Source organism: Cynocephalus volans, chromosome 11 (assembly GCF_027409185.1).
Source record: "Cynocephalus volans isolate mCynVol1 chromosome 11, mCynVol1.pri, whole genome shotgun sequence".
Classification (NCBI taxonomy): Eukaryota; Metazoa; Chordata; class Mammalia; order Dermoptera; family Cynocephalidae; genus Cynocephalus; species Cynocephalus volans.
In genome coordinates this window covers 17,729,024-17,755,883 of record NC_084470.1, presented here as the reverse complement: position 1 = coordinate 17,755,883, position 26,860 = coordinate 17,729,024, and the positions used below count along the sequence as shown (strand labels likewise).

Here is a 26,860-nt window from a genome sequence, read left to right as displayed (position 1 = left end):
TGCTCACAATTTCTTTATATATTTTTCTTCTTTGTCTTAGATTTTTAAAGAAAACTTTAAAAAATGAAAAATATTGATTTATATTAACTTTTTTGGAATTTGGTCTGTGGGCTTGGTCTTTTTTTAAAGTTTTTCTTCAACAACAACAGAAAAGGAAATTAAGACAGTGTAGCTAAAATTGAAGTGCTCTATTAGCCACATCGCCGATCCCAATCCCTTCTTCCCTTATTCAGAGGTAACCACTGTTTATGAATTTGATTTGTAAGTTTCTGGTCCATTAACGCTCTATATACATGTATTAATAGAATTCTTTAACTCTCTTGAGTGTTTTAAATTTAAGCAATGTGGTTATATATCATTCTGAGGTTACTTTTTTCCACTTGGGGTTTTTGAGATCTATTTTATTCTCTTTTGACTGCCACTTATAGTTTTCCATTAAATTTTATATTTTATTTCTCCTTTGCCTTGTTTGTGGACACTTAGGTTGTTAGCAATTTTTTTGCTGTTGCTCTTCAGTTTTTTCTACTGTGTGATCATTTCTTTCTGGTAGGAAATGAGGGTAGGAAATTTCCTGAGTCCTTGTATGTGTGGAAATGTCCTTATTTTGTTTGACCTTTTAGTTTACAATTATTTCTTACCAATTTGGAATATATTGTTTTATTTTTGTATGATGAGATATCTGGTGTCATTCGTATTTCTCTGCTTCAGGTAACCTGTTTTGTCTTTTTAGAAGCGTTAAGACAGTTTCTCTTCATTTTTTTTCCCCCTGAAATTTCATCTTTTTCCAATGTTTTGCAACCTTTCCAATCTAAGCACAAGATTTGTTTGTTATTTCTTTGTGCATCCTCTCCTCCCTTCCCCAACCCCCATTCTTGTGGAATTCCTATTAGATTTCCTCGTACTTCTGGTTCTGTCCCCCATGTGTCTACAGTTGTCTGTGCATTCTCTCTCTGTCTCTTTGCCTAGTGTTGTAGAAGACCTTGGTTTGATCTTTCAGTTCACTGAATTTTTCTTTAGCTTGGCCAGTTCTCTGGGATAGGCCACCTACTAAGCTTTTGTTGTGTTAACAGCGTTATTGAGATATCACTGATGTACAATAAGCTGCATACATTTAAAGTGTACAACGCGAGTTTTTTGTTGTTGTTGTTTTAAAAGATGATTGGTAAGGGGATCTTAACCCTTGGCTTGGTGGTGTCAGCACCACGCTCTCCCAAGTAAGCTAACCGGCCATCCCCATATAAGGATCCGAACCCGTGACCTTGGTGTTATCAGCACCGCACTCTCCCAAGTGAGCCACGGGCCGGCCCCTGCAACTCGAGTTTTGACATATAATCAAATATATGCATATACATATACTCTATTCATGAAATTGTCACTCTAATCAAGATAATGAACATATTCATCACCCCCAAAATTTCCTCTTGCCCTTTTGTAATCCGTCTCTCTCCTCCCTTCTCCAGGCTCCAGGCAAAAATAGATGTGCTTTTTTTGACTTTAGATTAATTTGTATTTTCTAGAATTTTTAAATATATTGAATCATGTCATCTGTACTCTTTTTTGACAATGACTGACTTATTTCACTCAGCATAATTATTTTGAGATTCATCCATGATTTTATGTATATCCATAGTTCATAATTTTTTATTGCTGAATGGTATTCATTGTATGGATATACCCAAATTTATTTATTAATTCATCTGTTGTTGGGCATTGAGTTGATTGCAGTTTTTAGTGATTATAAATAAAATGTTGAACATTTATGTACCTTGCACTGTGTAAACACATGCTTTTGTTTTTCTTGGGTAAGTGTCTACGAACGGATTGGCTGGATCCTATGGTAGGTGTATGTTGCCAACTTTTCAAAAAATTGTCAAACTTTTCCAAAATGGTTTTTTGTTTGTTTTGTTTACATTCCCACCAGCAGGGTATGAGAATTTCAGTTGCTCCATTTCTGGGCCATTATGAGAGAGGAAGCGCTCAGTTTTCCTGGGTTTGGGTTATAGGACACACCTCTGGGTTTCAAGCCACTCCCAAAGGTCTCACTAGGGGGTCTTCCCCTAGGGGGAAGTTAGTGACTGTTGCTAGTTAGACCTACTTTCAGCACCAACACAGGGAAATTGAGACCACAGGGGCTGGCTTATGCAAATTCAGTGGCTGGGCATGCTCAGTAGAGAAGGGTTATATAGCCCTGGTAGCTGAGCATGCTCTCAGTAGAGTGGAGTTGATCCCTCGAATGACCTTCCACTAGAGGTGCAAAAGAGTGCAGAATATTCTTGAATATTTTTCATGCATGTAATAGGATTTGACCAATGAACATGCTCCAAAAAGGGACCAACTGAGCATGTGCAAGAGTATGTTACATAACAGGGAACCACCCCCTTAATTGACTATTCATTAGATAACATTAATATGTGTTAGACAGTGAAACTATAAAAGCCGGATCCCAGTAGGAGGTGCGGCTGTAGCTCACTCTGCTGGAGCCAGCCCACACTCTGCCTGTGGAGTGTGTATTTCTTTTTCTATCAAACTTGCTTTCTGCAAATGGCTGCTCACTCTCTTGAGCCAGCCTGCACTCTGTTCTAAACTTTAAGTCTGTATTTCTTACTTTTGTATTGAACTTGGAGTGGGCCCTGCTCAGTCTCGGGAGCTAGGCCTCTCTCTGTGAAATCTGTGTCTCTTATTCATTATGTTAAACCTGTTCTCACTTTCTACTGTGGCTCTGCTCTTGAATTCTTTCCTGTGGCGGAGTCAAGAACCTGGTAAGAGGATGGGGTGGGTTGAGGCCGACTGTTGGGCCTCCCAGCCCCTTCCTCTTGGCATCAGTTATTTGGTATGGTCATTCTTCAAAATTTCTAGCATTCTGGTGGGTGTGTGGTGGTAGTTCATTGTGGTTTTGATTTGCCCTTGCCTGGTGATTAATGATGTTGAGCACCTTTTTTATGTGTTTATTTTTACAATCTTTATATCTTTGGTGGAGTTTCTGTTAAAATCTTTTGCCTGGTTTTAAAAATGTGTTTTGTTATAAGAGTTCTTTATATATTCTAGATGCAAGTAAGTCCTTTATTGGTTATGTGTTTTCAAATATTTTCTCCCGGTCTTTGGTTTGCTTTTTCATTTTCTTAAGTGTTTGGGTTTTTTTCAGTTTGACTCTTCTCCAGTTCATCTTATCTACCAAGTTTTTTATTTCAATAGTAAAAATATGAAATCTGATTTTTAAAAATTGTCCCATCACCTACTTTATATTTTAGTTATGCTCGTTTTTCCTTGTTCTGTTTGCTGTTATCACCGACTTTTTCAGATGTTACTTTCTTTGTTGAGTTTGAGACTTTTCTTTTCTGCGTTGGTTTTATCTCGAATGTTTGATAGTTATTGGTTCTGTGCTCCGCTTGTGTTTATTAGACTTTCCTCTCACGGCTTTCAGAGATGTAGGCAGCGTATGTAGTCAAGAGCTGCTCTAGGTACGGAGGCTCCCTGCTCCCTTAGGTGTTCACTAACCCACCCAGCACATCGCCCAGTTTTTCAGTCAAAGAACCTGTTCCGCTAAAGCAGATGCTGCTCCTGCTGTGGCTGTTGCTTGGCTTCCCAGGGCATATGTGTTTCGGGGAGCAGCAAAGTTACACTGAGCCCCAGCACAGCTGCTTCTGCCCTGGTGCCACACCCAGTGACCTCACCTTTGACCCAGAGCTCCCACTTGCTCTCTGCCTTTGGTAGGCCTTCGCTGAGGAAATTACTTTCCTTCCTCTTTCTGGTTTTTTTTTCCTGGCACTTGGTATCTGTAATTATTTATTTACCTGTCTGTCACTTATGGTAACTGAACTCTTGGAAAGAAGGAATAGATCTTATTCATATGTAAATTTCTATCACCTGGAGTAACACAAAATGCTTCAGTGATAATGTTTTTCAGAGAATTGGAGTTTTGATTAGAAAAGATAATAGAGCTTGAGGTTCCCTGGGAGGGCAGGCCAGGTGAGGTACCACATGGAGCAGTACTGGTCTAGGTGTTTCTCTTGCCGGTGGTTTAATCTTAGACAGGTTATTTAATCTTGTTTAATCTTTTTATGTTATCATAATTTTAATATATAAAATGTGAGAGAATGTATGTGTATATATATCTACATGTATTTTACTATGAAATAGTATGTGCTCATTGGTATTAAAAAAAATTCATTCTTTCAATGGGTAACAAGTAGTTTTCTAAACAAACGGTGCTGGGACAGGTGGATATCCACATGCAAACAATGGAGATGGACCCCTACCTCAAACCATATGGAAAAATTAACTCAAAATAGATCAACGACCCAAACTTTAGAGCTAATACTCTAAAAACTCTTAGATTGTGAAGACTTGCTTCTATGTTTAATTCTAAGAGGTAGGGGTAGAATTAAACATAGATGCAAGTCTTCACAATCTTGGATTAGGCAATGGTATCTTAGATATGACACCCAGAGCACAACCAATCAAAGAATAGATAAATTGGACTTCACCAAAATTAAGGACTTTTCTTTCTTTCTTTCTTTCTTTCTTTCTTTCTTTCTTTCTTTCTTTCTTTCTTTCTTTCTTTCTTTCTTTCTTTCTTTCTTTCTTTCTTTCTTTTTCCTTTCCTTTTTTCTCTCTCTCTTTCTCTCTCTCTTCTCTCTCTCTCTCTTCTTTCTTTCCCAGTAAGGGGATCTTAACCCTTGACTTGGTGGTATTAGCACCACGCTCTCCCAAGTGAGCGAACCGGCCATCCCTATATGGGATCCGAACCTGGGGCCTTGGTGTTATCAGCACCACACTCTCCCGAGTGAGCCACAGGCCGGCCCTCCAAAATTAAGAACTTTTCTGCTTTATTTTCTTTCTTTCTTTCTTCTTTTTTACTTTAAAGGACATTGTCATGAAAATGAAAAGACAACTCACAGAATGGGAGAAAATAATTGCATATCATATGTCTGATAAGGGGCTTCTATCTATAATATATAAAGAATTCTTAGACCTCAGTAATGAAAAGACAGATAACCCAGTTTTAAAAATGGGCAAACAGTCTGAATAAACAGTTCTCCAGGAAGATGTACAAATGGCCAATGAGTTATTGAAAAGATCCTCAACGTCATCAGCCATTAGGGAAATCAAATCAAACCCACAAAGAGATGCACTTTACACCCACTAGGACGGCTGTGTGAAAAGACTTTGCTCTGATGAGGATGTGGAGAAAATTTGAGTCCTGCTGGTAGGAATGTAAAATGATGCAGCTGCTTTGGAAGACAGCCTGGCAGTTACTCAAAAGGCTAAACATAGAGTTACCGTATGTTCTAGTCCGTTTTGTGTTGCTATAACAGAAATACCTGAGACTGGGTAATTTATAAGGAAAAGAGGTTTATTTGGCTTATGATTCTGGGACAGCTGCATCTGGCACAGGCCTCAGGCTGCTTCTACTCATGGTGGAAAGTGGCAGGCGGCGGTGGGGGGGGTACAAGCAGATCACATGGCAAGAGGAAGCAAGAGAGAGAGAGAAGGTGCCAGGGTCCTATAAACAACAAGCTCTCGCGGGAACTAATAGAGCGAGAACTCACTCATTACTCCCCCCACCTAGGGAAAGCACTAATCCATTCATAAGGGATCCTTCCCCATGACTCAATCAAGTTTCCAGCACTGCCACATTGGGGATCAAATTTCCACATGAGTTTTGGAGGGAACAACACATCCAAACTCCATCACCGTACATATGATCCAGCAGTTCCACTCATAGGACTATACCCAAGAGAAACGAACGTGTATGTTCGTGCATGAATGTTTATAGCATTATGCGCAATGGCCGGAAGGTGTAAACAACCCACATATCCATCAGTTGATGAGTAGATGAATAAAATGTTGTTCATCCATAAAAAGAATGGTGTATTGATGTATGCTACAACGTAGATGAACCTTGGAAACGTTATGCTGTGTGAAAGAAGCCAGTCGCAAAAGGTCACATATTATTTGATTTCATTTACATGAAATGTCTAGAAAATAGGCAGATCTGTAGAGACAAAGTAGATTAGTGATTGCTGGTGGCATGGTGAGACAGGGGAAGGAATGGAGTACAGAGTTTTTGGTGGGGGGAGGGGTAGTGCTGAAAATATTCTAAAATTTATTGTGATGGTCACACAACTCTGAATATACCAAATATGATTAAACTGTGCACTTTAAATCGATGAGTGGTATGTGAATTATACCTCAATAACATTATTTTTTAAAACTCATATCTACAAAGGATTTTAAACTAGTTCCTGTCCATGTAATTGATTTTTTAAAAATTATACCTGACTCTGCTTTAAAACTTTTAAAATTATTAACAGAGTGCTAAGTTATTTTATTTACCAAGTGGAAATAATTTCTAGTCATCAGAATCACCTGAGGAGAGGCACAGTCTTTCTAGTGTCTAGTTCCCAGAAGGTAATTAGAAAGTTTGCAGAAGAAGGGAATCAGATCACAGGGTTTGAAATGTATTTGAGGGGGCGTATCAGGCCTTGGGGAAGCCTAAAGAATTTGTCTGGTTTTTGTTCTGGCTCCCTGGTAGTGAGCTTCTAAAAACCCTTGGAATTTCCTGAGTAATAGGAGTGTCTTTATTACACTAATAAAGTGAGCTTACAGTGGGCCCTAGATAGCTTCAGGATGGAGGCTGTTCCCCAGAAAGACCAACTAAGTCCCAGGAGGGTTGAGACTGAGCTAGCCCAACCTCCAGGGAGGGAAGAAGAGGGGGCTGGAAATTGAATTCAATCAAATGGCTTATGATTTAATCAGTCATACCTACTTAAACCCCAGTAAAAACTCTGGACACTGAAGCTCAGAGGTGCTGCCAGGCTGGGGAATAGATGTCCTAGAGGGGAGAATGCCCAGAAGCTGCATCCTTTGCAGACTCGCCCTATGTGGACCTTTATAGTAAAACTGGAATCCTAAGTAGAGTGCTGTTCTGAGTTCTGTGAGTCATTCTAGCAAATGGTCAAACCTGAGCAGTCAGTGGGGACCTCCCAGGTTGGTAGCTAGTTGGTCAGAAGAGTAGGTGGCTGGAAGACTTCTGCAGTGGGGACATTCTTGTGGAGGACTGAGTCCTTAGCTCGTGGTGGTTAGTGCCAGAATTGAATTGTACACCCAGTTCGGGTTGAAACAGTAGCTGGACTTATTTCTCCTTCCCCTGGATGACACAGGGTAAACCTTGGCCAGATTTTTTGTTGCTTTGTTTCTTTTTTAGACTCCACATGAATCAAACCTCATTTATTAAAATGTTTTTTGAAAGTAAAATGCAATTGATTGGGGTAAACTTGGAACCTTATGTTTAGCTATAAAGCCTAGTTGCAGTATTATTCCATAGATGTTCTAGTTTGTTGTTGTCTTTTTTCCCCCTTCAGGAGTTCTGTTGTTATATTGTCAAATCTTTTGACTTTTATTTTCCTTTCTGTATTGGGAATAGTTAGGTAGACACTCTTGTTGATCCTTCTTTCAGGTGGGAGAAGGGATTAGGACCCTAGCCCAAGGTCCCACAACATGGAGGTGGTCAGGCCAGGATCTGAGCTGTGTCTGACTCTAGCACAGCCCATGTGCATAACCATTCTGCTGCACTGCCTCCAGCTGGATCTCTGTCTTCACATGAGTCCCACATCAAAAAGAAGAGGAGAGAAAGGAAAAGGATTTAAAAATTGGGGCTTTAGATGGAACAAGTGAAGAAAGGGGCGGAGGTTAGTTCCCCTGTGTTAGGGAGGGACAGAAGTTTTAGTCATTGACAGTTGTTCTGTGGTGTGTCTTAGACCTCAGGATGAAAACACAGAAGAAGCATTTGTTGTGCTTCTGTATCGTAAAAATGACAATGTGATGATACAGAAATGCCAACCACAGCATTAAGCTTTTTGGAATTTATTTTGAGTTAAACATCTTTAGTTAACGATTCTGTTGACCTCAATCAGACTATCTGAAATACTGATTTTTCTTCAGAGTTGAAATCCTTGTTAGTTTCTTTAGTGGGAAAATGACTTTAGAGATTTCTTGAAGAATTTTAAGCTAGGGAACATTAGTAATAAGATAGATATTATTTGGGATCTGTCTGTTTCCTGCTTACATCAGGTAGCACTGACACAGACATGGCGCCCTGGACAGGTTCCATATCCACTACCCATTACTGACCGAAGGTGCCCATCAGCAGAGTGCATCTGAGTAATTGACTTAACTGGAAGTTTAACCCTGGGTAAGAGCGGCAATTTACAACTTCTGTTTCTATTTTCTGGTATTTTTTCTCTTAGTGGAGGGAAGAGGAGGTTAAGTTGATAAAGTATTCCTACTCTTTTGAATGGTCTTTCATATATAATGTTTATAAGTAAGATTAGCTTTAATTTTTAAATATTAGGTTTGGGTCTTGGCAAAAGTGTCTTGTTCATTTGGGAAAACTCACTCCAGAGCTGGAAATAACTTATTTACTTCTCTCTCTCGCTCTTTTTTCTTGGCTGCTGGCTGGTAAGGGGATCTTATTTACTTGTTTCTAATGGCCAGTCATATATGGCATCAGATTTGGGACATGGCAGTTAAGTTGTATATATATTTTATGAATATAACTATAGGAAGTTTTAACATTCTTTTGTTTTTCATTGTGTGTTGGTTCTTTAGAAAGCAGATTTGGATACAGTTTGTTCATGTCTGCTATATATGTACTTGCTTTGTAACTGTTTTATAAATTTTATTTATGTTATTTTTCCTGGAAATTTAAAATTAAAATTTTGAAAATGATATTATAAGAATATTTTGATCTGACTTTAAAACACTGCTAAATAGTTAAACTTTTCCTTAGCACTTTTGTTTCAAACTTCTCTAGTATCTGTTGCGTGGGACAGAAAACTGGTGTGGCCCCAGTCAGCCTGTCTTTGTAACTGAAGCGTTTTACTGGAACACAGGTGTGCTCGTGTGTGTGTGTGTGTGTGTGTGTGTGTGTGTGTGTGTGTGTGTGTGTGTGTGTGTGTGTGTGTGTGTGTGTGTTGGCCTTAGTCTATGTGTGTGTGTGTGTGTGTGTGTGTGTGTGTGTGTGTGTGTGTGTGTGTGTGTGTTGGCCTTAGTCTACTGTGTGGAGGATTTCATCTGTTAGTTCTGCAAACATCTAGATCTGAAAGAGTAATTCATCTCGTATCTCATTAAGCCGGCCCGTGTGTGGGCTTTCCGTGTTTCATTTCCCTCCTCAGCAGACTGGTCATGTCTTTGAGACTGGTCTTGTTTTCTGTCTGCAGCAGGGTCCCAGTATGTGGTAGGGAAGTGACTCTGAAGGTGTCGTCCTGACCTCCTCTCTTCCTTCTGTCTTCTTGTTCCCTATTTTTGCCTCCTGGTAATTTGGGGGAGGGGTAGAATGCTAGTCTAAATTAAAATGAAAGTGCTTTGGGCCGGCCCGTGGCTCACTCGGGAGAGTGCGGTGCTCAGAACACCAAGGCCTCGGGTTCGGATCCCATATACGGATGGCCGGTTCGCTCACTGGCTGAGCGTGGTGCTGACAACACCAAGTTAAGGGTTAAGATCCCCTTACCGGTCATCTTTTAAAAAATAAATAAATAAATAAATAATAAATAAATAAAATGAAAGTGCTTTAACTGTTTCCTCTTTAATTCAAAAGGGGATGGGGGTTGGTGTCCTGCCCTACAATCGAAAAATAAAAGGTATCTGTCTAACCTAGCTTTAGGCACAATCTGTTTCAGGGTCATGGAGTCTTTTGAGAATCAGAAGAAAGCTGTTGAGCCACTACCTGGGGGAAAAATGGATATGTTCAGAAATGTGTTATTAGAGAAATCTTAGACGCCCTCTGAAGTCACTCCTTGTGGGGTCCATAGATTCCAGGTGAGGAACCCTTGCTCTAGCCCCTCTGCTAGGAATAGAGTCAGGCAAACGAAAAAGTAGGGAAATAAAGCTGATGTGATGTCAACTCTGGAGTTAAATATTTTTCACTATTGCTGTATGTGGAGGTTGGTTTATTCTTTGATCAATTTTTAAACATTAAATATAAATAAGTGACTTTAACAATATATTCTAATATATATAATCTTGATGACAACCACTCCTGATGTTAGAACTTTGAATATTGGCATTTGAGAAAAATAATTGATTTTAGGTGTTCCCAGAATAAATCATTGACTCGGGATGGATCTATTTTAGCATTTCCCAATTGTGAAGGAAAAGAGATTAAGCCCATGATGTTGCAAAGTGTGTCCACCAAATCTTTGGGACTTGCAGTAGAGCCGTGAGGTCCGCCGAATGGAGAGCTTGTTTCTTGTCGCATCCTCTCACTTTTGCGTGAGCCCTTCCACTTGACCCTGTTTCCTAAACCTTATGCATTGAGTACCACTGCATGATTTTGTCTTCTGTGCAGCTCCTGCTTAGTATTCTTTAAATCAACTCACTTTTTAAAACTTAAATTTATGCAAATAATTACTATCTGTGAAATGTGGGTTTAATGTTCTAGTTCTTTTCAATTAGCCACTTAAAGGAACATATACATATTGGGGGTTTTGTCTACCTAAAATCATCTTTTATCTTTTTAGAGGGCATCAAATTCATTTTGGGAAATGCTGCACTATGTGCTGGACTTTTAAAGCTCTGACTTTGAACTAGAGTATGAGCGGTAGAAGCTACTTTAACATGGAAGCACCAGAGGAAAAGAGAGGTCATGGGATGGGTGGGTGCTACCTGCTAAAATACCCCGTGCTTGGGCACATTCTTGAGTCCTAAATATGGGGATATTTGGCTGCGTGCATGGCAAAGCGTGGGATCATAGCCTTGCATCAAACGGCTGATTGGTTTTTCAGCCTGGCCCAACACTCGTGTGCGTGTGCACATATATGTGTATCTCCATCTTTCATAAGTTTTATTTTTTTTTACAGGTTTGATCTTGCTCTTCTACCTAGTTTTTTATGGGTTTCTGGCTGCACTTTTCTCATTCACAATGTGGGTTATGCTTCAGACTCTGAACGATGAGGTTCCGAAATACCGTGACCAGATTCCTAGTCCAGGTATGTTGCAGTTATGTTGCAGGCTTTTAACAAAATTGGGTTATTTATCTTCATAAATCTGTTTTATGTAGCAAATAGAAGAGCATTAAACCTTGGAGTTGAGTAATATGAAAGTTTTGATTTTTGTTGTTTAATATTTATGTACTGAATTAAAGACTTTCACATACATGCACTGATAAATCTTAAGTTTTTTGTTAGGAGCAAACAGAAATTAATATTGGGAATTTTAGTGAAGCCAAGTTTGCACAGTATGGTTATAGTTATGAGTGGCTTTTATGAATACTGTGTAGCAGTATTACTTTACCTTGAATGATTTACTTATAAAGTATATATCTTGGCTCTAGCTTGGCTTAGAGCATTGGTCTAACAAAATACATGCTTCATGGTTCTAAGTGGTTAGTATGAAAGTGGTAAGAAATGTTAAATAATGACACATTATTAGCGAATAAAATGAATATACTCTTTCTGTTTAATTCCCGTGTATAGATTGTCTCAAGAAAAAAATTCTTCCGGGCCGGCCCCGTGGGGAGAGTGCAGCGCTTGGGAGCACAGCAGCGCTCTCGCCGCGGGTTCGGATCCTGTACAGGAATGGCCGGTGCACTCATTGGCTGAGCGCGGTGCGGACACCACCACACCAAGGGTTGCGATCCCCTTACCGGTCACAAAAAGACAAAAAAAAAAAAAAAAAAATTCTTCCTCATACCAGAGAATATACTTTAGTACAGTAAAAATCTTAACCAAAACACTTATTTAAATCACATTTTCTACCTCCTGATTTTACTCTTCTTAAACAGTCTTTGAATGGCAACTCCGCTTTGATTGTTGAACATGGCCTTTGTCTTCAAGGTGCCGCAATTTTTAAAGGAATAAGAATACAATAATGTGCAGGACTCTAGTGTATGTAATTCCAAAAATGTAAATAACTGCTGGAGATGATAGAGAATGGCAGGTTCTGTCTAGAGGAGTGGCATTTGAATAGCTGCTAGAGTGGACACGCAGGCTGGGAAGGTGGAAGTCTAGCAGGAGGTTGCTCCCTACAGCGGTGGTTTTCAGCCAGCGGTGATTTGTCACCCAGAGGGTATTTGGCACTGTCTGGAGACGTACTTGGTAGTTACAACCGGAGAGGTGCTGCTGTGAGTAGAGATCAGGGATGTTGCTAAACGTCCTACAGTGCGCAGGTCAACCCCCCGTGACACAGAAGTATCCAGCCCAAAATGTCAATAGCACCAAGGCTGAGGAACCCTAATCTAGTTCCCCACTCACTGCATGGACTTGTGAGCATATCAGCACACAGACTGAACCAGTTTCCTTAGCCGTTTTTCTTGGAACAATTTGTTCTGATGGTTTCCTTCCTTTACATCTAATATTTGCCTAAATATCCTGAATAACTTTTTTCTCTTAACTTAGTTTAATTGACCATCAGAGACTAGCTCCCTGCTAATAATTTTCCCTTCATCTGCTCTATTTCCTTTCTACCTAGGCTAGTTCTAATTGTTTTCCTGCTAAGTTATGTGACTTCATTTCCGTTGAACACAATCTGATCTGTTTCAGAAATATTAAGCTGTTTATGATTGCATGAAATATACAAGCAATAAAATGCATTAATATTTTCTTAAGTGTACAGTTTTAAAGTGAGTTCCTTAAAATTATCTACGAAGTGTATTACAGTCCTTAAAAATGTATCATTAGTTTAAATAAATAAATATATATGCACACATATATACATGTTTTCTCATTATACAAAGTTATTAGATATGGAAAATGTTTAGAGACTAGTGAAAATTTTAGGATTGTTTTTAAGCCTGTGTGCAAGGCTGAGTTAATGTAGATCTAATGCTTTTAAATAAGGAAAGCTTATATCAAAGTTGGAAGCCTGACTGTTTCTTACAGTTAAATATGCTTGCGTTTTCTTTGTCAATAAGCTCATGCACCATGTTCTATATACATGGGTGTCTACGCTGATATTAAGTTGTTGGTGGTTATACACCAAATTTAGTTTGTGAAAACCACATTTTAATTGTAGAGCATTGTTTATTATTGAAAGAGGAATATTTACCATAGAGATTGAAATATGTAGGTCTCTTTTATTGGAAAAAGTAAGCTATCGTTATGAATGTTTCCATATGGCTGTGATTTGAATGACAAATGTGTGTAGACTTTGATTTGCCAAAATTTTTCTCCTTATGTTAATGGCAGATAGGCAGAACCTAAAAATATTATTTGATAGAAAATTGAATATTGAAACTTCAAAGTAAAATTGCATTCTTTAAAGTAAGTATTGGTGAATATAACTGGAAATACTCAGATTTAGCAGGAGGTTTCTAATTGGCAATTTCTGAGATGGTTTTGAAGATTTGAATTCTCCAGTTTTAGAAGTCTGTGTCTTCATAATTGGATGGAAGTTGGAAGTTCTTGATAATTTCAGCATATCTGTGAACACAATTTTCCATGTCATTTACTGAGATCTGCTTTTTAGGGATAAGAGTACGGAGAAGGAGAAAAGGGGATTTGATAGTTAATTTCCCCCTTTTTCTTTTATCTCTGTATAGGACTTATGGTTTTTCCAAAACCAGTGACTGCATTGGAATATACATTCAATGTGTTTGATCCAAGTTCCTATCAAGGGTACACTGAAGACCTTAAGAAGTTTCTAAAGTGTAAGTATGTTTTTAAGAAAAAAGTAAGGTGTAAAAGATTTTAATTATTATAGAAACTAGCAGCAAATTATGATTACTTGTAGAAACACCATTCTTAGAGTTTGCTTTACCTTTTTCTCCCCTCCTATTAAACATAGAAAACCGAGAGAACTTGCAAGTAGAGTTTATAATTAGTTGTGAGACTGTTCCAGTTTATGGAAGACATAGGGGCCTAAACCCAGTGGACAGTCGATTTGATTTTTCTATCTGTCTTATAATAAGTACACTAAGTTCATTGAGACATAACATTTATGTTGCATAACAACTGAAAGTGTTTGATTAATAGAGCAAATCTATACTATATGAAATAATACCCCTGTGTATTTGGCTCTTTTGTATCCAGTGTACTGCTTACGTGGGGCACAGGAAATAATGTTTGTCATTTAAAAAAATATGTCTATGTCTAATTTTTAATGTATCATTGTGAGTTTGATTTCAGACTTACCAGTTTATAATGCTCTTTCATAGCCCTCCTAGCCCAGTTTTTCTTCCCATTTTGCTTGGCCTAACCATTCACAAGAGTGGTACTAATAGTCACACGAATATCCAGCGAGGGCCCTGGCCTGTTGGTTCTTACCACCTCGTGTCCTCAGCCACACACACCTGCAGTGCTCCCTGGAACATACAGGCCTCCTCTGCCAACATCCCTGGTTGAGGCTTTCCTGCCTCACCCTTCTGTCTTCAACACTGTTCTGCCTCAGTGGGACCCCGGATGCTGCTGCTTCTACTTGGCCTCAGTTCCCCACCCCCACCTTCCTTCTTGTCTAACTTACTGATTCCGTGGTTTTTCATTTCATGTTTGCTTTTGCCAGTAACTCTAACATCCCTTACCTCTCAGTCTATTTATCATGCACTTGTGACAAAACTCTGCTCCTGGATCAACCATATAACTTCTGGATAAAGCTTGTCTTTTTCTGAGTCTGCTCCTGAGCAGCCATGTGCTGCTGAAGACAGACACTCAGCAGGGCCGTTAGCCCTGAACACTGATCACTTCCCTCATGTGGACCTGTCTCACTGCCTGGCAGTCCTACTGAATTTTTCTGGATAATTCTCTGAAGGGATTATTTCCGACCTCTACTCAAGCCTCTAACCCCTGACGTTTTTCCCTGTAGCTCACTTTCTTCATATAACCTGGTTTCTTGCCTCAAGAGGTAATAGAGGTGCTCAATTTCCCAGTTACCATTTTGTCTGTAACATTCCTCCTGCATTGGTGGGGGAGTTGCCCTTCCTGTCATCTGAGGCCACTTCTACTTTGGATCTCATCGCCTCTCGCTGTCTCAGAAGCATCGCACTGTTTACTGTCCTTTCACATATACAAGGGGTCTTTATTTAAGGACAGTTTTATGAAAGTATTGTCTGCGGTTTAAAAATCTGATAGTAAAGACAGCTCTGTGGTGAAAATAGTAGTTCCTAGCCCTACTCCTTTTTAGCTGCAGTGCTGGTCATTTCTTCAACAAATATTTTTTTTGAGGGTCTGCTCTGTGGCAAGCACTCATCTAGTTTCTTGCAATGAACAGAAGAAACATTCCTGTCTTCATGGAGTTTAGAGTCCAGTGGTGGATTAGAAGGTAGTAAGTGCTGAGGAGGAAAATAAAGCAGAGGAAGGAGATAGGGAGAACTGGGGAGGGCTGCAGTTTTCATCAGGGTGGTCTGGGAAGGGCTCATTGAAAGGGAACCCTTGAGGAAAGACCTGAAGGAGAGAGGGAACTAGCCATGGAAATGTCGAGCAGAGGAAGCAGTAGATGCGGGGGCCCTAAGGCTTATGTCTGACATGTTCAGCGTTCATCAGGGAAGCAAGAGCAGCTGGATAGAGTGAGCCAAGGAGAGAAAAGTAGGAGATTGAGGTCAGGGAGTTCAAGGAGGACCAGATTGTAAAGGCCCTAAGAGGCCATTGTTAAGTTGACTTTTACAGTGACCAAGATGGGGGACTTTAAGCAGAGAATAACATGATCTAACTCAAATTTTTACAGGATCACTCAGGCTGCTTTTTGAAACTAGACTGTAGGGGAGAAATGCTGGAAAGCTACTTTGGAGGCTATTGCAGTAATCCAGATAAGTGGAGATGGTGGCTTGGCAAGGGACAGAGCAACAGAGGTTGGGAGAAATAGTTTGATGCTAGATACGTTTTCGCTAGGAAATAATTTCATGCTTTTGAAAACTTTTTCCTATGGTGTTTTTCTTGTATAACTGTAAATATGGTTTTTCTGCTGGTCCTTGATTAAATCACTTTTATACATTCATTTATCACTTTTATGCACCATCTTTACTTAGCCCATATGCCTTGGACCTTTCTCCCTTCTCATTTCAGTAGTAATTGATTACTATTTTTGGTTTCATAATTGGCTCCCTTTTTATACTTTTTGTATCTTATTCTATCACCTATAGACAGTCTCTTCTCACTCCCTTATTTATAAACTCATCTGAGGAATTCTGTTGAGTTTCTCTTTTTCTGGAAAACTCCTCCCCAGAGCCCTTTCCCTGCTGCTGCAGTCTGTACCGATTACTGTGTGGCCTTTCTGCTCCCAGCTGTCCTTTGGGGACTTCCTTTCATCACTTTCTTTAGTTGGATCCACTGTTTCTTGGCTCCTGCTTTATTTTTTCTTAATTTACTTCCTAGTTTTGATGGAATACATTCTCAAGTAACTTTATAAGAAAAGATACATTTTGGGGGCCGGCCCGTGGCTCACTCGGGAGAGTGCGGTGCTGATAACACCAAGGCCCCGGGTTCGGATCCCATGTACGGATGGCCGGTTCGCTCACTGGCTGAGTGTGGTGCTGACAACACCAAGTCAAGGGTTAAGATCCCCTTACCGGTCATCTTATAAAAAAAAAAAAAAAAAAAGAAAAGAAAAAGAAAAGATACATTTTGAACCTTTTCATTTCTGAAAATGACTTAATTCTGCCTTTATAGTCGATAGTTTAGCTGTGTATAGAATTTTAATTCCTTTGTATTTGCCTTTTTTCTCCTCTCCAAAGTTTTTTGTTTTATTTTTCAGTTTTCTCTATCTTTTTAGGGCTCTAAAATTTGTCTGGATTCCAGTGTCTGAAATACCATTTTGCTGGGACTTGTTGGGGTCCTTCAGGATAAAGACTAAGGTTCTTCAATTCAGTGGAATTATCTTCTATTATTACGTCGATACTTTATTCAACTCAGTTTTCTGGTTCTCTCTAGAATGATTCTGCTGAACTGTTATGTTTCTTGGGTGTTGGGTCTCTTGTTTTTCTCTCATTTTCTGTTTTTACTTAATTATACTTTAACTTTCAACGCTGCTTTATTGTTTGTTTTTCACTTTCAGCTGTCACTGTTGATTCTTGTTTGTTTTGGCGTGTGCGTGTTTCTGGTGGCCGGCCTGTACAGGGATCGAACCCTGGACCTTGGTGTTCGCGGCCGTGTGATCTAACCCACTGAGCCACCAGCCAGCCTGCTTGTTGATTCTTTTTGTGTTTAGAAGATACAATATCTGCTTGAAAGTTACCGTGTCTTCTCTATTTTTTTCCTGTGGATACTAATTGGAATTTAAAATTTTATTTTGTTTGAATTACCTTTTTCCTTTAGGGCCATATTTTCCCCCTGATAATCTTGGTCTTTCTTATTTTAGGCTTTCCTCAGATGTACAGGGCTCTTTGTTTATGCTGGGATCCCAGAATTTTCTATGTTCCCATCATGCCCCCTATAGGGAGTCTTCATAATCTGACTGTTCATCATCCAACTTCTTACACTTAAGCAATTTTGTATGGAAGTGCAAGTCAGCATAATACAAAAACAGTCACCAGTGAGCTGACCTGTGACAACAGGGTAGATGCAGGAGAAGATGAAGCCCTGGGAAGATTGGTGAAGGATTTGAATGTTTCTTACAAAAAGGAAGTGACGGATGTTGTGGTGCTGTTTTGTTAGGCAAGTTTATCCCTACCCTCCAAAACATATGAATCATTCTTTGCTTTTAAATGAGAACATAGTTCTCAGTAACCTAATTTTTGGTACGTATACGACGAAATCAAAAATTCTGACAACACATTTTTTTCCTAAGGTGAAGATCTTATACTTCCTTTAAAAAGCATTTACTTTGAAATTTTGGTCCCTGTTTTGGTTGAGTTCATTTTAAGTGGCCTTTTTGTGGCACTAGTTATACCCACACTTCAACAGGTATTACTAGGCACTGTTACACCATATCTTAACTGTCTATTAGTGAATATCCTTCACTAGACTAAGCTCATTGAGGGCAGAGGACGCACAAGCCTGTTTACTGTTGTGTCACTTGTACCTAACACTGTGCCAGGTGCAGAGCAAACATTGTATATTTCTCCCTCCTCTTTTCTTCTCATTTCCAAGTTCTTAGCGTTACTCCTTTACCACTGTCAAATCCGTCCAGTTACCTCCATCTCTGCTAAAAACACCCTTTTTTCTGAGCTAACATTATCTCTCTGGGCTGCTTTAATAGTCTCCTAACTAGTTTTCCAGATCCTTTCTTTTCCCTTTCTGGACTGTTCCTCACATTACAGTCAGTGTTAAATTTTTATAACACAGACATGGTTATACTTCCTTGCCACAGCCCCTCCCTTAAAACATTTTAGTGGATTGTCATTGCTCTTTGGCAGAACACCCACCCACACCCTCTGAAATTCTTTAACACAGCTTACAAGACTCTACATGTTTTAGCTTCTACCTTCCTTTATCTGAAATGCTTCCTCCCAGCCTCATACCCTTCTGTTCTTGGCTCAGTTGCATTCCCCTTGGCATAGGCTGTCATAGCATTCATTACGTATCTTCACACCCCTGCAGTTAGGATTTTATAGCTAATGTCTGTCTTCCCCACTAGACTGTGAGCTCCGTGAGGACGGCAGCAGTGCCTTTCCACATCCTCCCTGTATCTTTTGGGCCAAGCACATAGAAGGCATTCAGACAGTGCCATAGTCAGGCTGGTGCCACCTACTGGTGACAAAAGAGGTTGATCTATAATTCAGTTTGTGTGATTGTTGAAATGCAGTAAACTTTATAGCTCTAGATAGCTGTTAAAAAGTTAAAGCAGCAAACTTAATAATCTTTCCCTAAGTTTTGTATCTTTTGGGGCTGATCCAGCACATGTATATGTTTCCTTTTTAGCATATAGTGTGGAAGAACAGAAGAATCTCACAGTCTGTCCCGATGGAGTACTTTTTGAACAGAAGGGTCCAGTTTATGTTGCATGTCAGTTTCCTGTTTCCTTACTTCAAGAATGCAGTGGTTTGAATGAGACCAATTTTGGCTATCCCCAAGGAAACCCTTGTATTCTTGTGAAGATGAACAGAGTATGTACCTCTTTTACGTCTGCTGCTGCTTTTTTCTAATATCCTCTGTTAAGGAGCTGGGAACTATTTTTAGATTTTTATGGTTGAGTTAATGCCATTCTTATTAAATATTATTTCATTGATGGGTCGGCCCGTGGCTCACTCGGGAAAGTGCGGTGCTGATAACACCAAGGCCATGAGTTTGGATCCTACATAGGGATGGCCGGTTTGCTCACTGGCTGAGCGTGGTGCTGACAACACCAATCCAAGGGTTAAGATCCCCTTACCGGTCATCTTTTTTAAAAAGTGTGTGTGTGTGTGTGTGTGTGTGTGTGTATATATATATATATATATATATATATATATATATTATTTCATTGGGGGGCAGCTTGCTTAAAAGGCTAAAGGTGATATTTATCCACCTTTGGGAAAAGTTAATCCAGCAAAATCAGATTGGTTTGTGGATTAATCATGGATTAGGGAATTAAAGTAATTTCGGCTCTTTCCTTTTGAAAATACCTACATGCATTCTGCCATAGGTTAATGCTTCGAAGAGTAAGTATTCGGGTTGTCATACCCGAAGCATGGTTTTGTTAAGATGCAATGCTCCTCTTTGAATCCTTTGTTGTAAAATTATTTAAAATTCGATGGTAACTCCATAAAGTTTTGGCTTATTTAACTTTTTCCTGAATATTTAGTAGCAAAGCATAGTTTTATAGTGTATGTAGGTGTAATTAAATAGTAAAAATACAAATAAAATCACATTCTAATGAGCTCAGTGGGATGCTGCAGTCATAAGCCAAAGTAGCAGCATTTTGCTGTTTTACAGCGGGGTGCCTAAAGTGTATGGCTGTTAGCGAAGTAAGAAGCTCATGTTCTCCATGTGACAGTAATAATGAATGAGGGTCATTGTGCAAAGAAAATGCTCTCCTTGTGTAATGACATGACCCTAACTCCTGTGCCTTCGTGCTCTGCTAAGTGTTGTGCTACAGAGTTGTGTTCTGATGCTGTTACCCTTTTGAGGCCTGTAAGGTCTCCTTTGAAGAGTTGGGGTCATTTACTGAGGAAAGGGCAATTTCTTAAACAGATGTAGATCTGTCAAGGTCATGAGTTCGTATATCTCTAAAGTCATTGGTAAGCAAATTGCTACGTCTGATAAAAGTAGAACTTGAGTCTTGAAGTTGGCATTGCTAACTAAGGAGTTTCCACGTAGGGAAAACCAGCTAGACCCTGAAGTGCCCAGACTAACTCCCTGCCAGCCTCCTTCTGTCCTATTGGGAGGCCGTGGATAATGACAGTTTCCAGATTGTCCCATAGCACTCTAGAGATCTGAAACATTGCCTGGCACATAGTAGGCACTCAGTAAATGATTAGTGAGATGTTTCTTTTTTCTCTTCCTTTTTATTGTAACAAAGTTGATTGTACATATCTGTGGGGTAGACTTGAACATCAGCACCCAGGTGCCATATGTGATGCTCACATAGAATAATTACTGTATTCAACAACATCACTGCTGTTCGTGGCCCTTTACCCATTCCTCCCTCCCCTTCCCTTCCCACTTCTAGTAACCCCAGTTGTCCTTTTTGTGACGTTTCAACAAGACTTTATTAAGAATTCAGGTTAACAAAGTAAACCAAAAGTAATGTGAAGCTAGATGATCTAGACTGTAAGATGAATTAAGTTCATTTGTTTTAATGGCGGTGCCCTAATCTTAACCTGCTAGAAGTGTCCTTACTACATACACATTGCTAAAAATCTCTTCCCAATGTAAAACCAAAAGAAGGAGTCCTTGTCCCACAGGACCAACTTTTTCAGGATGGCCTCTTTAAATGAGGGTCTGAGGCTATACTTGCCAGTGAGGACCTGGCCGTGCAGGGCTGGATGGGAGGGATAGCATCAGACTCGCAGGGTCAGCGAGGAGACGTGCTCCCAGATCACTGCATGGGTGAGGCGCGTTATTGCTGTTGATACTGTTATTTGGGTTACAATAATAGTTGTCTCTTGAGAGGAATATTTGCATTTTATGTGTTCACATGTAAACTGCATATAAATTCAGAACGCAAAAAAAATCCTCTCACAAAATAGGTAAATATCTATTACCATTTTATTCAGAGTTATATTAAGTACATACATGAAAGTAGAACCCCTGAGAGTCTTTCTTAAAATAGGATTCTTCCCAGTGTATGTCTTTTGTGGAACAGATAGATGTGAAATATGGCAAGGCTCTATGAGAGCCTTCTGGAAACACACATGGGGGGGGACTGTGACCTGATACATTTTCATGAAGAAAGTTAATTATTACAGTGAGACATTAAATCATTTGTTCATATAAATAATTGGATTTAAGGCTTTCTGTTTCTTCTTGTAAGGGTAAGCAAAGTGTAATTCTGTGTTTTGGTCAGTTCTTTGGTAATTGACTTATTTTCTAAATTGCCCCAGTATAGTAATAAGACAGTTTCTGTAAGATAATTATATTGAAAAGTCCATTTTAACCCCCTAAAATAAGATAACAGTAAAAGGCAGATGTAACTGGGTTAATACGTAAAGTTAGCGTTAATCTCAACCCCTCTGCCCCTGTCCCCCAGCAACAAAGGAGGAGGTTCCATTGCGTGCATATGTGATGTTTAATCAATATATTTTCAACCTTAGATAATTGGATTAAAGCCTGAAGGTGAACCAAGGATAGAATGTATTTCAAAGGTTAGTATTCAAAACATAATGTAGCTTCTGTTAAAGCTTTAATGCTTCTTGAAATGTTTAAAAGTCTAATGAGTTTAGTTGTCTTTTTTCCTTCCCTGTCACATTTTTTAAGTACTTTCTAGTATCATTCTTGGAATAAAATTTTACCAAACTCTATGGGAGTAGCCCTTCTAATGGTGATTCCTAGTGACAGTTCAGAAAGACGGTTCCACATGCACTTGACTTCATGCATGTCGCCTTCACGACTCTGCGTGCCGTATTTCATCAATTCTAAGATGCCCCTTTTTCCCCAGTCTAATAATGCTGAAATTGGGATTAGCCTCGTATTTGATGGTATCTTAAGAATGTGTCATAGTTTTTTCCCTTTCTTAGTAGTTCATAAATTGGTGTGCTAACCATAAATGCCATCTGAGATTTAATGAAATATGGTACTTTTTCCTTCTTTAAGGTAGTGATTGTTTTTCTCCCCTGTCCCCACTTAATTTTTTCCGGCATGCTGTGCACTTTTCATCTCATAACTGTCTTTTGTTTTCTCTCCATGCTGCAAATACAACTAAGACAAATATGTAAAAGATGGGTAAGAGTTCTGAGGAGAAATTAAGTTTTAAATTTAATTTTATCAATTTTATCATTTAATACTAAATATATTTTCAACTCCAATTGTATGGCAGAAGTATTTTCTTTGAAATGTTGCATTGAAATAAGTTATTCTTATGAAAAAGACTATAGGGGAGATGTAAGAAGAATCAGGATAGTTTGTGTCAAAGGGTTTAATGTGTAATATAATCAAAATGAGCAAGTCTCTTCTCAAAAACAGATTCGTAATTAATGTAGTTAGAGCAGCAATGTAGTTTCTCCAAACTGTTCATAATTGATACTGTTTAATTATAAACACAATTTTTAGGAATTCTTTCTTGTGACCTAAAAGGGGTTTCTTTTACTTTCAACTTTAGGGTGAAAACACAGCAGCTATATCAACTTATCCTAATAATGGAATTATAGACTTAAAGTATTTTCCATATTATGGGAAAAAACTGCATGTAAGTATTTGGAAGCTCTTAAGTGGTACTTTCTCTTTTGGGAAATCGGAACATCTGTATTGAAATATCACTTGTCCGGGGTATGTAGATACATGTAATTTGTCTGTGTAATTTGTGCATCATCTGTTCAGGTTTTTGAGAACAAACGGTGATGTCAAATGGAGACCCCACATCTACAATTCAGAACACAAAACCCAAGTTGATAAGTTAAAGGATGATTATTTTCAAAATGCCATTTTCTCTTTCATTATAAAAGTAGTATGTGCTTATTTAGAAAATTATTGAAGAAATAAAAAAAGCTCATTATAGAGGGATACCTATATTATAGTGTAATTTCTTTTTTAAAAAAGATATGTGGGGCCGAGCCCATGGCGCACTCGGGAGAGTGCAGCGCTGGGAGTGCAGCGACGCTCCCGCCGCGGGTTCAGATCCTATATAGGAATGGCCGGTGCGCTCACTGGCTGAGTGCCGGTCACGAAAAAGACAAAAAAAAAGATGTGTATTATAAGTATAATTTTAAAAAAATGATTTCAGGCTTAAAGTGGCTAGAATAGTACAAAGAATTCCTATAGACCTTTTTACCCAGATTTCCCAAATGTTAACCTTATACCTAATTTGTCTTATTTTATATTATTTAAATATATAATTTTTTTTTCCTCTGAACCATTTGGAACTCAGTTACAAACATGGTGCCTCTTTACACTAAATGCTTGAGCGTGTATTTCCTAAAAATAAGGATATTATTTTATGTAACCATAGTATAGCTACCAAAGGAAGTTAACATTGTATTGATAAAGTACTGTTATTCAATCTATAGACCTTGTTGTAATTTCATTAGTTGTTCCAATAATATCCTTTATAGCGAAAGAAAAAAGTGTTTTCCTGGTCTAAGACATCACCCCGTTAGACCTTTGGCAGCCGTAACCTGGAGTAGCTCCTCTGTCTCTGTTTCATGCCCTTGTACTCCTCAAAAATGAGTACAGGCCCTTTTTTTATTTTATGTCCCTCAATTTGAGTTTGGTGTTTTTTCATGATTACACTTAGGCTGTGCATTTTTGGCAAGAGTGTCTCAGAAGAATTGTGTTCTTCTCAGAATGTCCTATGAGGAGGGACATAGTGTTGACCCATCCCATTAGTGGTGACGTTAATTAATACTGATTGCTTGGTGAGGGTGCTGTCAGCTGGGTTTCTACAGTATAAAATCACTCTTTTCCTTTGTCATCAATAGGTATTACGTGGGGGGGATACTTTGAGAGTCTCTAAATCACTCTGTTTCTGCCAGAGCTTTTAGCATTTGTTGATTCTTGCCTGGATTATTAGTAGTATATTTCCCAAATGCTGTTTTTAAAATTTCATCTTTTTCCATTTATTAGTTGGCATCCTACTGTAAGGAAGAACTTTTCCTTCTCCCTCATTTATTTCTGTCACTATAGACTCATGGATTCTTATTCAGGAGTTACAGACTGTTATAAGCATAATTTATTTTGATGCTAAAATTGTCCCAGATTTGGCTGGTAGGAGACCTTTACGCTGACTCCTCTCTGTGTCCTTTTAACATGTTCCCTTAATTCTCTGAGTACTTCCTTATATTCTGGCACCACAAGATATTCCAGGTTTACCTTTTTCTTTTTGTGTCCCAGCCCTGGAGTCAGCCCTGGTTCCTTTTAGTAAAGAACTCCATTTAGAAAACACAATGAAGCGAAAACAATTATGGGTACATTTGCACCAAGTTACACAGCAACCATAGTAGGGATATAGGAGACCCAAGTAACATAATCAGTAAGATAGAGCTTATGAATATTTATCAAACATAGTAATATATAATCAATACCATAGAGAATATATATTCTTCTCAAGCACACATGGAATAGTCACAAAAATTTGTCATAAAAAATACATCCTTAATTAATTATTAATTATAGTCAATACTTTCTGACCACAGTGCAATAAAACTAGAAATTATTAAGATAAAAAGACCCTTCCACACTGGGGGCAGCGGGAGGGGAAGTGGAAACCTACTAAACAACTTTTGGATGAAAAGGGAAATTAAATCAACATTATAGAATATCTAAAAAATAATGATAATGAGACACAACATAATTACAGCCTATGGAGAAACATTTAAAGCAGTGTTTAGAGGAAAGTTTATAGCCATAAATACTTCTTTTATCAATAAAAATTAAAGTATGATATTTCGGCTTCAAAACAAAAAGTAAGGCAGAGAACAGAAAATAATAGATCTAATTAATAGATTTTTTAAAGTTTACAGAATAAGCCAACTCCTGATAGAGAAAAGTATAGATGTGGTTACTATAGAATTTGGTCTTTGTTTTTTGTGGTTTTTTGGTCAGCTGGATCTGAACCCTTGACCTTGGCATTATTAGGCCACGTTCTAACCACTGAGCTAACCAGCCCTACTATAGTATTTGAATTGATGTATTTTCCTTTATTTGCCAGGTTGGGTATCGACAGCCATTAGTTGCTGTCCAAGTTCGCTTTGACCATAACAACACTGGGAAAGAAATAACAGTGGAGTGCAAGATTGATGGATCACCCAACCTAAAAAGCCAGGATGACCGTGACAAGTTTTTGGGACGAGTTGTGTTCAAAATCACAGCACATGCATAGTATGAGTAGGTATCTCCACAGAGTCAGTGTTCTGTTTTCTGTCTGCATTTTATATCAGCTGGACCCGCCATTCTAGAATTACAAGATCGCCTGGGAGAAAGGTGGTGGCTGCACGACGCTGGGGTAACATCATGATGTGCTTCCAGATCATAGTGTCCAGTGTCCTCCAAAGTAACTGCCTGTTGCCTCTGCTGCCCTCTGAACCAGTGCACAGTCGCCAGATAGGGACCTCCGAACACCTGATCCTGAACATGTAGAACGGGGGTCTTGTCCTCTTTTTATGTGGTTTAATTGCCAAAAGTCTAAAGCTTAATGTGCTGTGCTATGTAAATATTTTATGGATTTAACACTGGTTAACTGTCGTATTTTGATGCCAACAAAGTTTTAGGGATAAAATGGTACCTGGCCAACATCAAGAGACTTTATACCTGCAAGAAATGTGTGTGGAGAAGTTCTGTATGTGAGGAAGAAAAAAGAAAATAAAAGTGGATTTGAAAGTGTTATCTTGGATTTTTTGTAAAATTATTTTTTACATGCTGAATTAGTGTGTGGACCTTTTTGATTAAAAGCACAAACTTTCTGTTGTAAAACATGTTTAAAAAACTGATGGAATTGTTTTTAGTGCTAGAACTAAGTCTGTTGTAGATTAAAGCATTTTAGACCATAGATGAAACAACATTTTTCGGTTATTCATATGCACCTAATTTTTTATGAAATTAAATTCATAAGACTTAAATTGTACAGTAGTTTGTGAAATCTCTTGTTACTGCTTTTATTTAGGAGACCATGGACTCTAATAAAAGATATAAATTATGAAATATAAAAATTTGGAACTTATTTAAGGCTTCAAACCAAACAATAGAGTTTTATTTAAACATTCTTTGGTTAGTGCTCGCTTCGGCAGCACATGTACTAAACATTCTTTGGTCGGTGTCATGGAATATTTCCTCCTCAGCCTTAACTGTGTTCTCGGTGCGATTATCATAATTTGAGCTACTTTCTCCTCTGTTGAGAAAGGTGTGCTTCCCGTATGATCTGTGTTTTTTGGTTTTTTTTTTTTTTAAGCCTATTTTTTGTTGTTACTCTTCTCCTTTTAAAAAAGGCAAAAGCAGATATTCTCCAGGACGGGTGGACCCAGCCCATTGGCTCAGAAATGGCTGTTAGGAAAAAAACCATGAGGGCTCTGGGTGGCCTGGCGTAGCCAGCTGGGCCTCTGTGGCCTGGTGGCAGCCTCGCCACTTCGGTGGTGGGCACTCCGCCCCACGCAGGAGCTCTGCTTGTTGCTCTGTCAATAGGAGCAGAGTGATAACAGATCAGCATTTCAGCAGTCTTTGCAGCTGAAGAAAATGATATTTGGAATTGTTAATAAAGCAAACCTTTTCTGGGATTTGATTTTCCTCTTAAGAGTGTAAAACAAGGATAAGAGATTGCTGTGATGCGACAGAAACAACACAAACTGTGGCCAGGACATCACTTCAGCTGGCCCGGCGTGAACACTTCAGTTGGCTCAGCAGCTGTCAACTTTGGCTCATGCAAAATTCAT

At 38.8% G+C, this 26,860-nt stretch overlaps 1 protein-coding gene across 1 annotated transcript in view; it reads left to right on the top strand.

Annotated features, from left to right (window-relative positions):
* Positions 1-25,820, top strand: part of ATP1B3 (ATPase Na+/K+ transporting subunit beta 3) — a 37,236-nt gene extending 11,416 nt beyond the window's left edge. The window contains exons 2-7 of the mRNA XM_063115092.1: positions 10,860-10,988; positions 13,538-13,645; positions 18,786-18,970; positions 21,599-21,649; positions 22,603-22,689; positions 25,147-25,820. Of these exons, the coding sequence (XP_062971162.1) occupies positions 10,860-10,988; positions 13,538-13,645; positions 18,786-18,970; positions 21,599-21,649; positions 22,603-22,689; positions 25,147-25,317 (731 nt within the window). The 3' untranslated portion in view covers positions 25,318-25,820. The remainder of the gene's footprint in view (positions 1-10,859; positions 10,989-13,537; positions 13,646-18,785; positions 18,971-21,598; positions 21,650-22,602; positions 22,690-25,146) is intronic.
* The last annotated feature ends 1,040 nt before the right edge of the window (positions 25,821-26,860 follow it).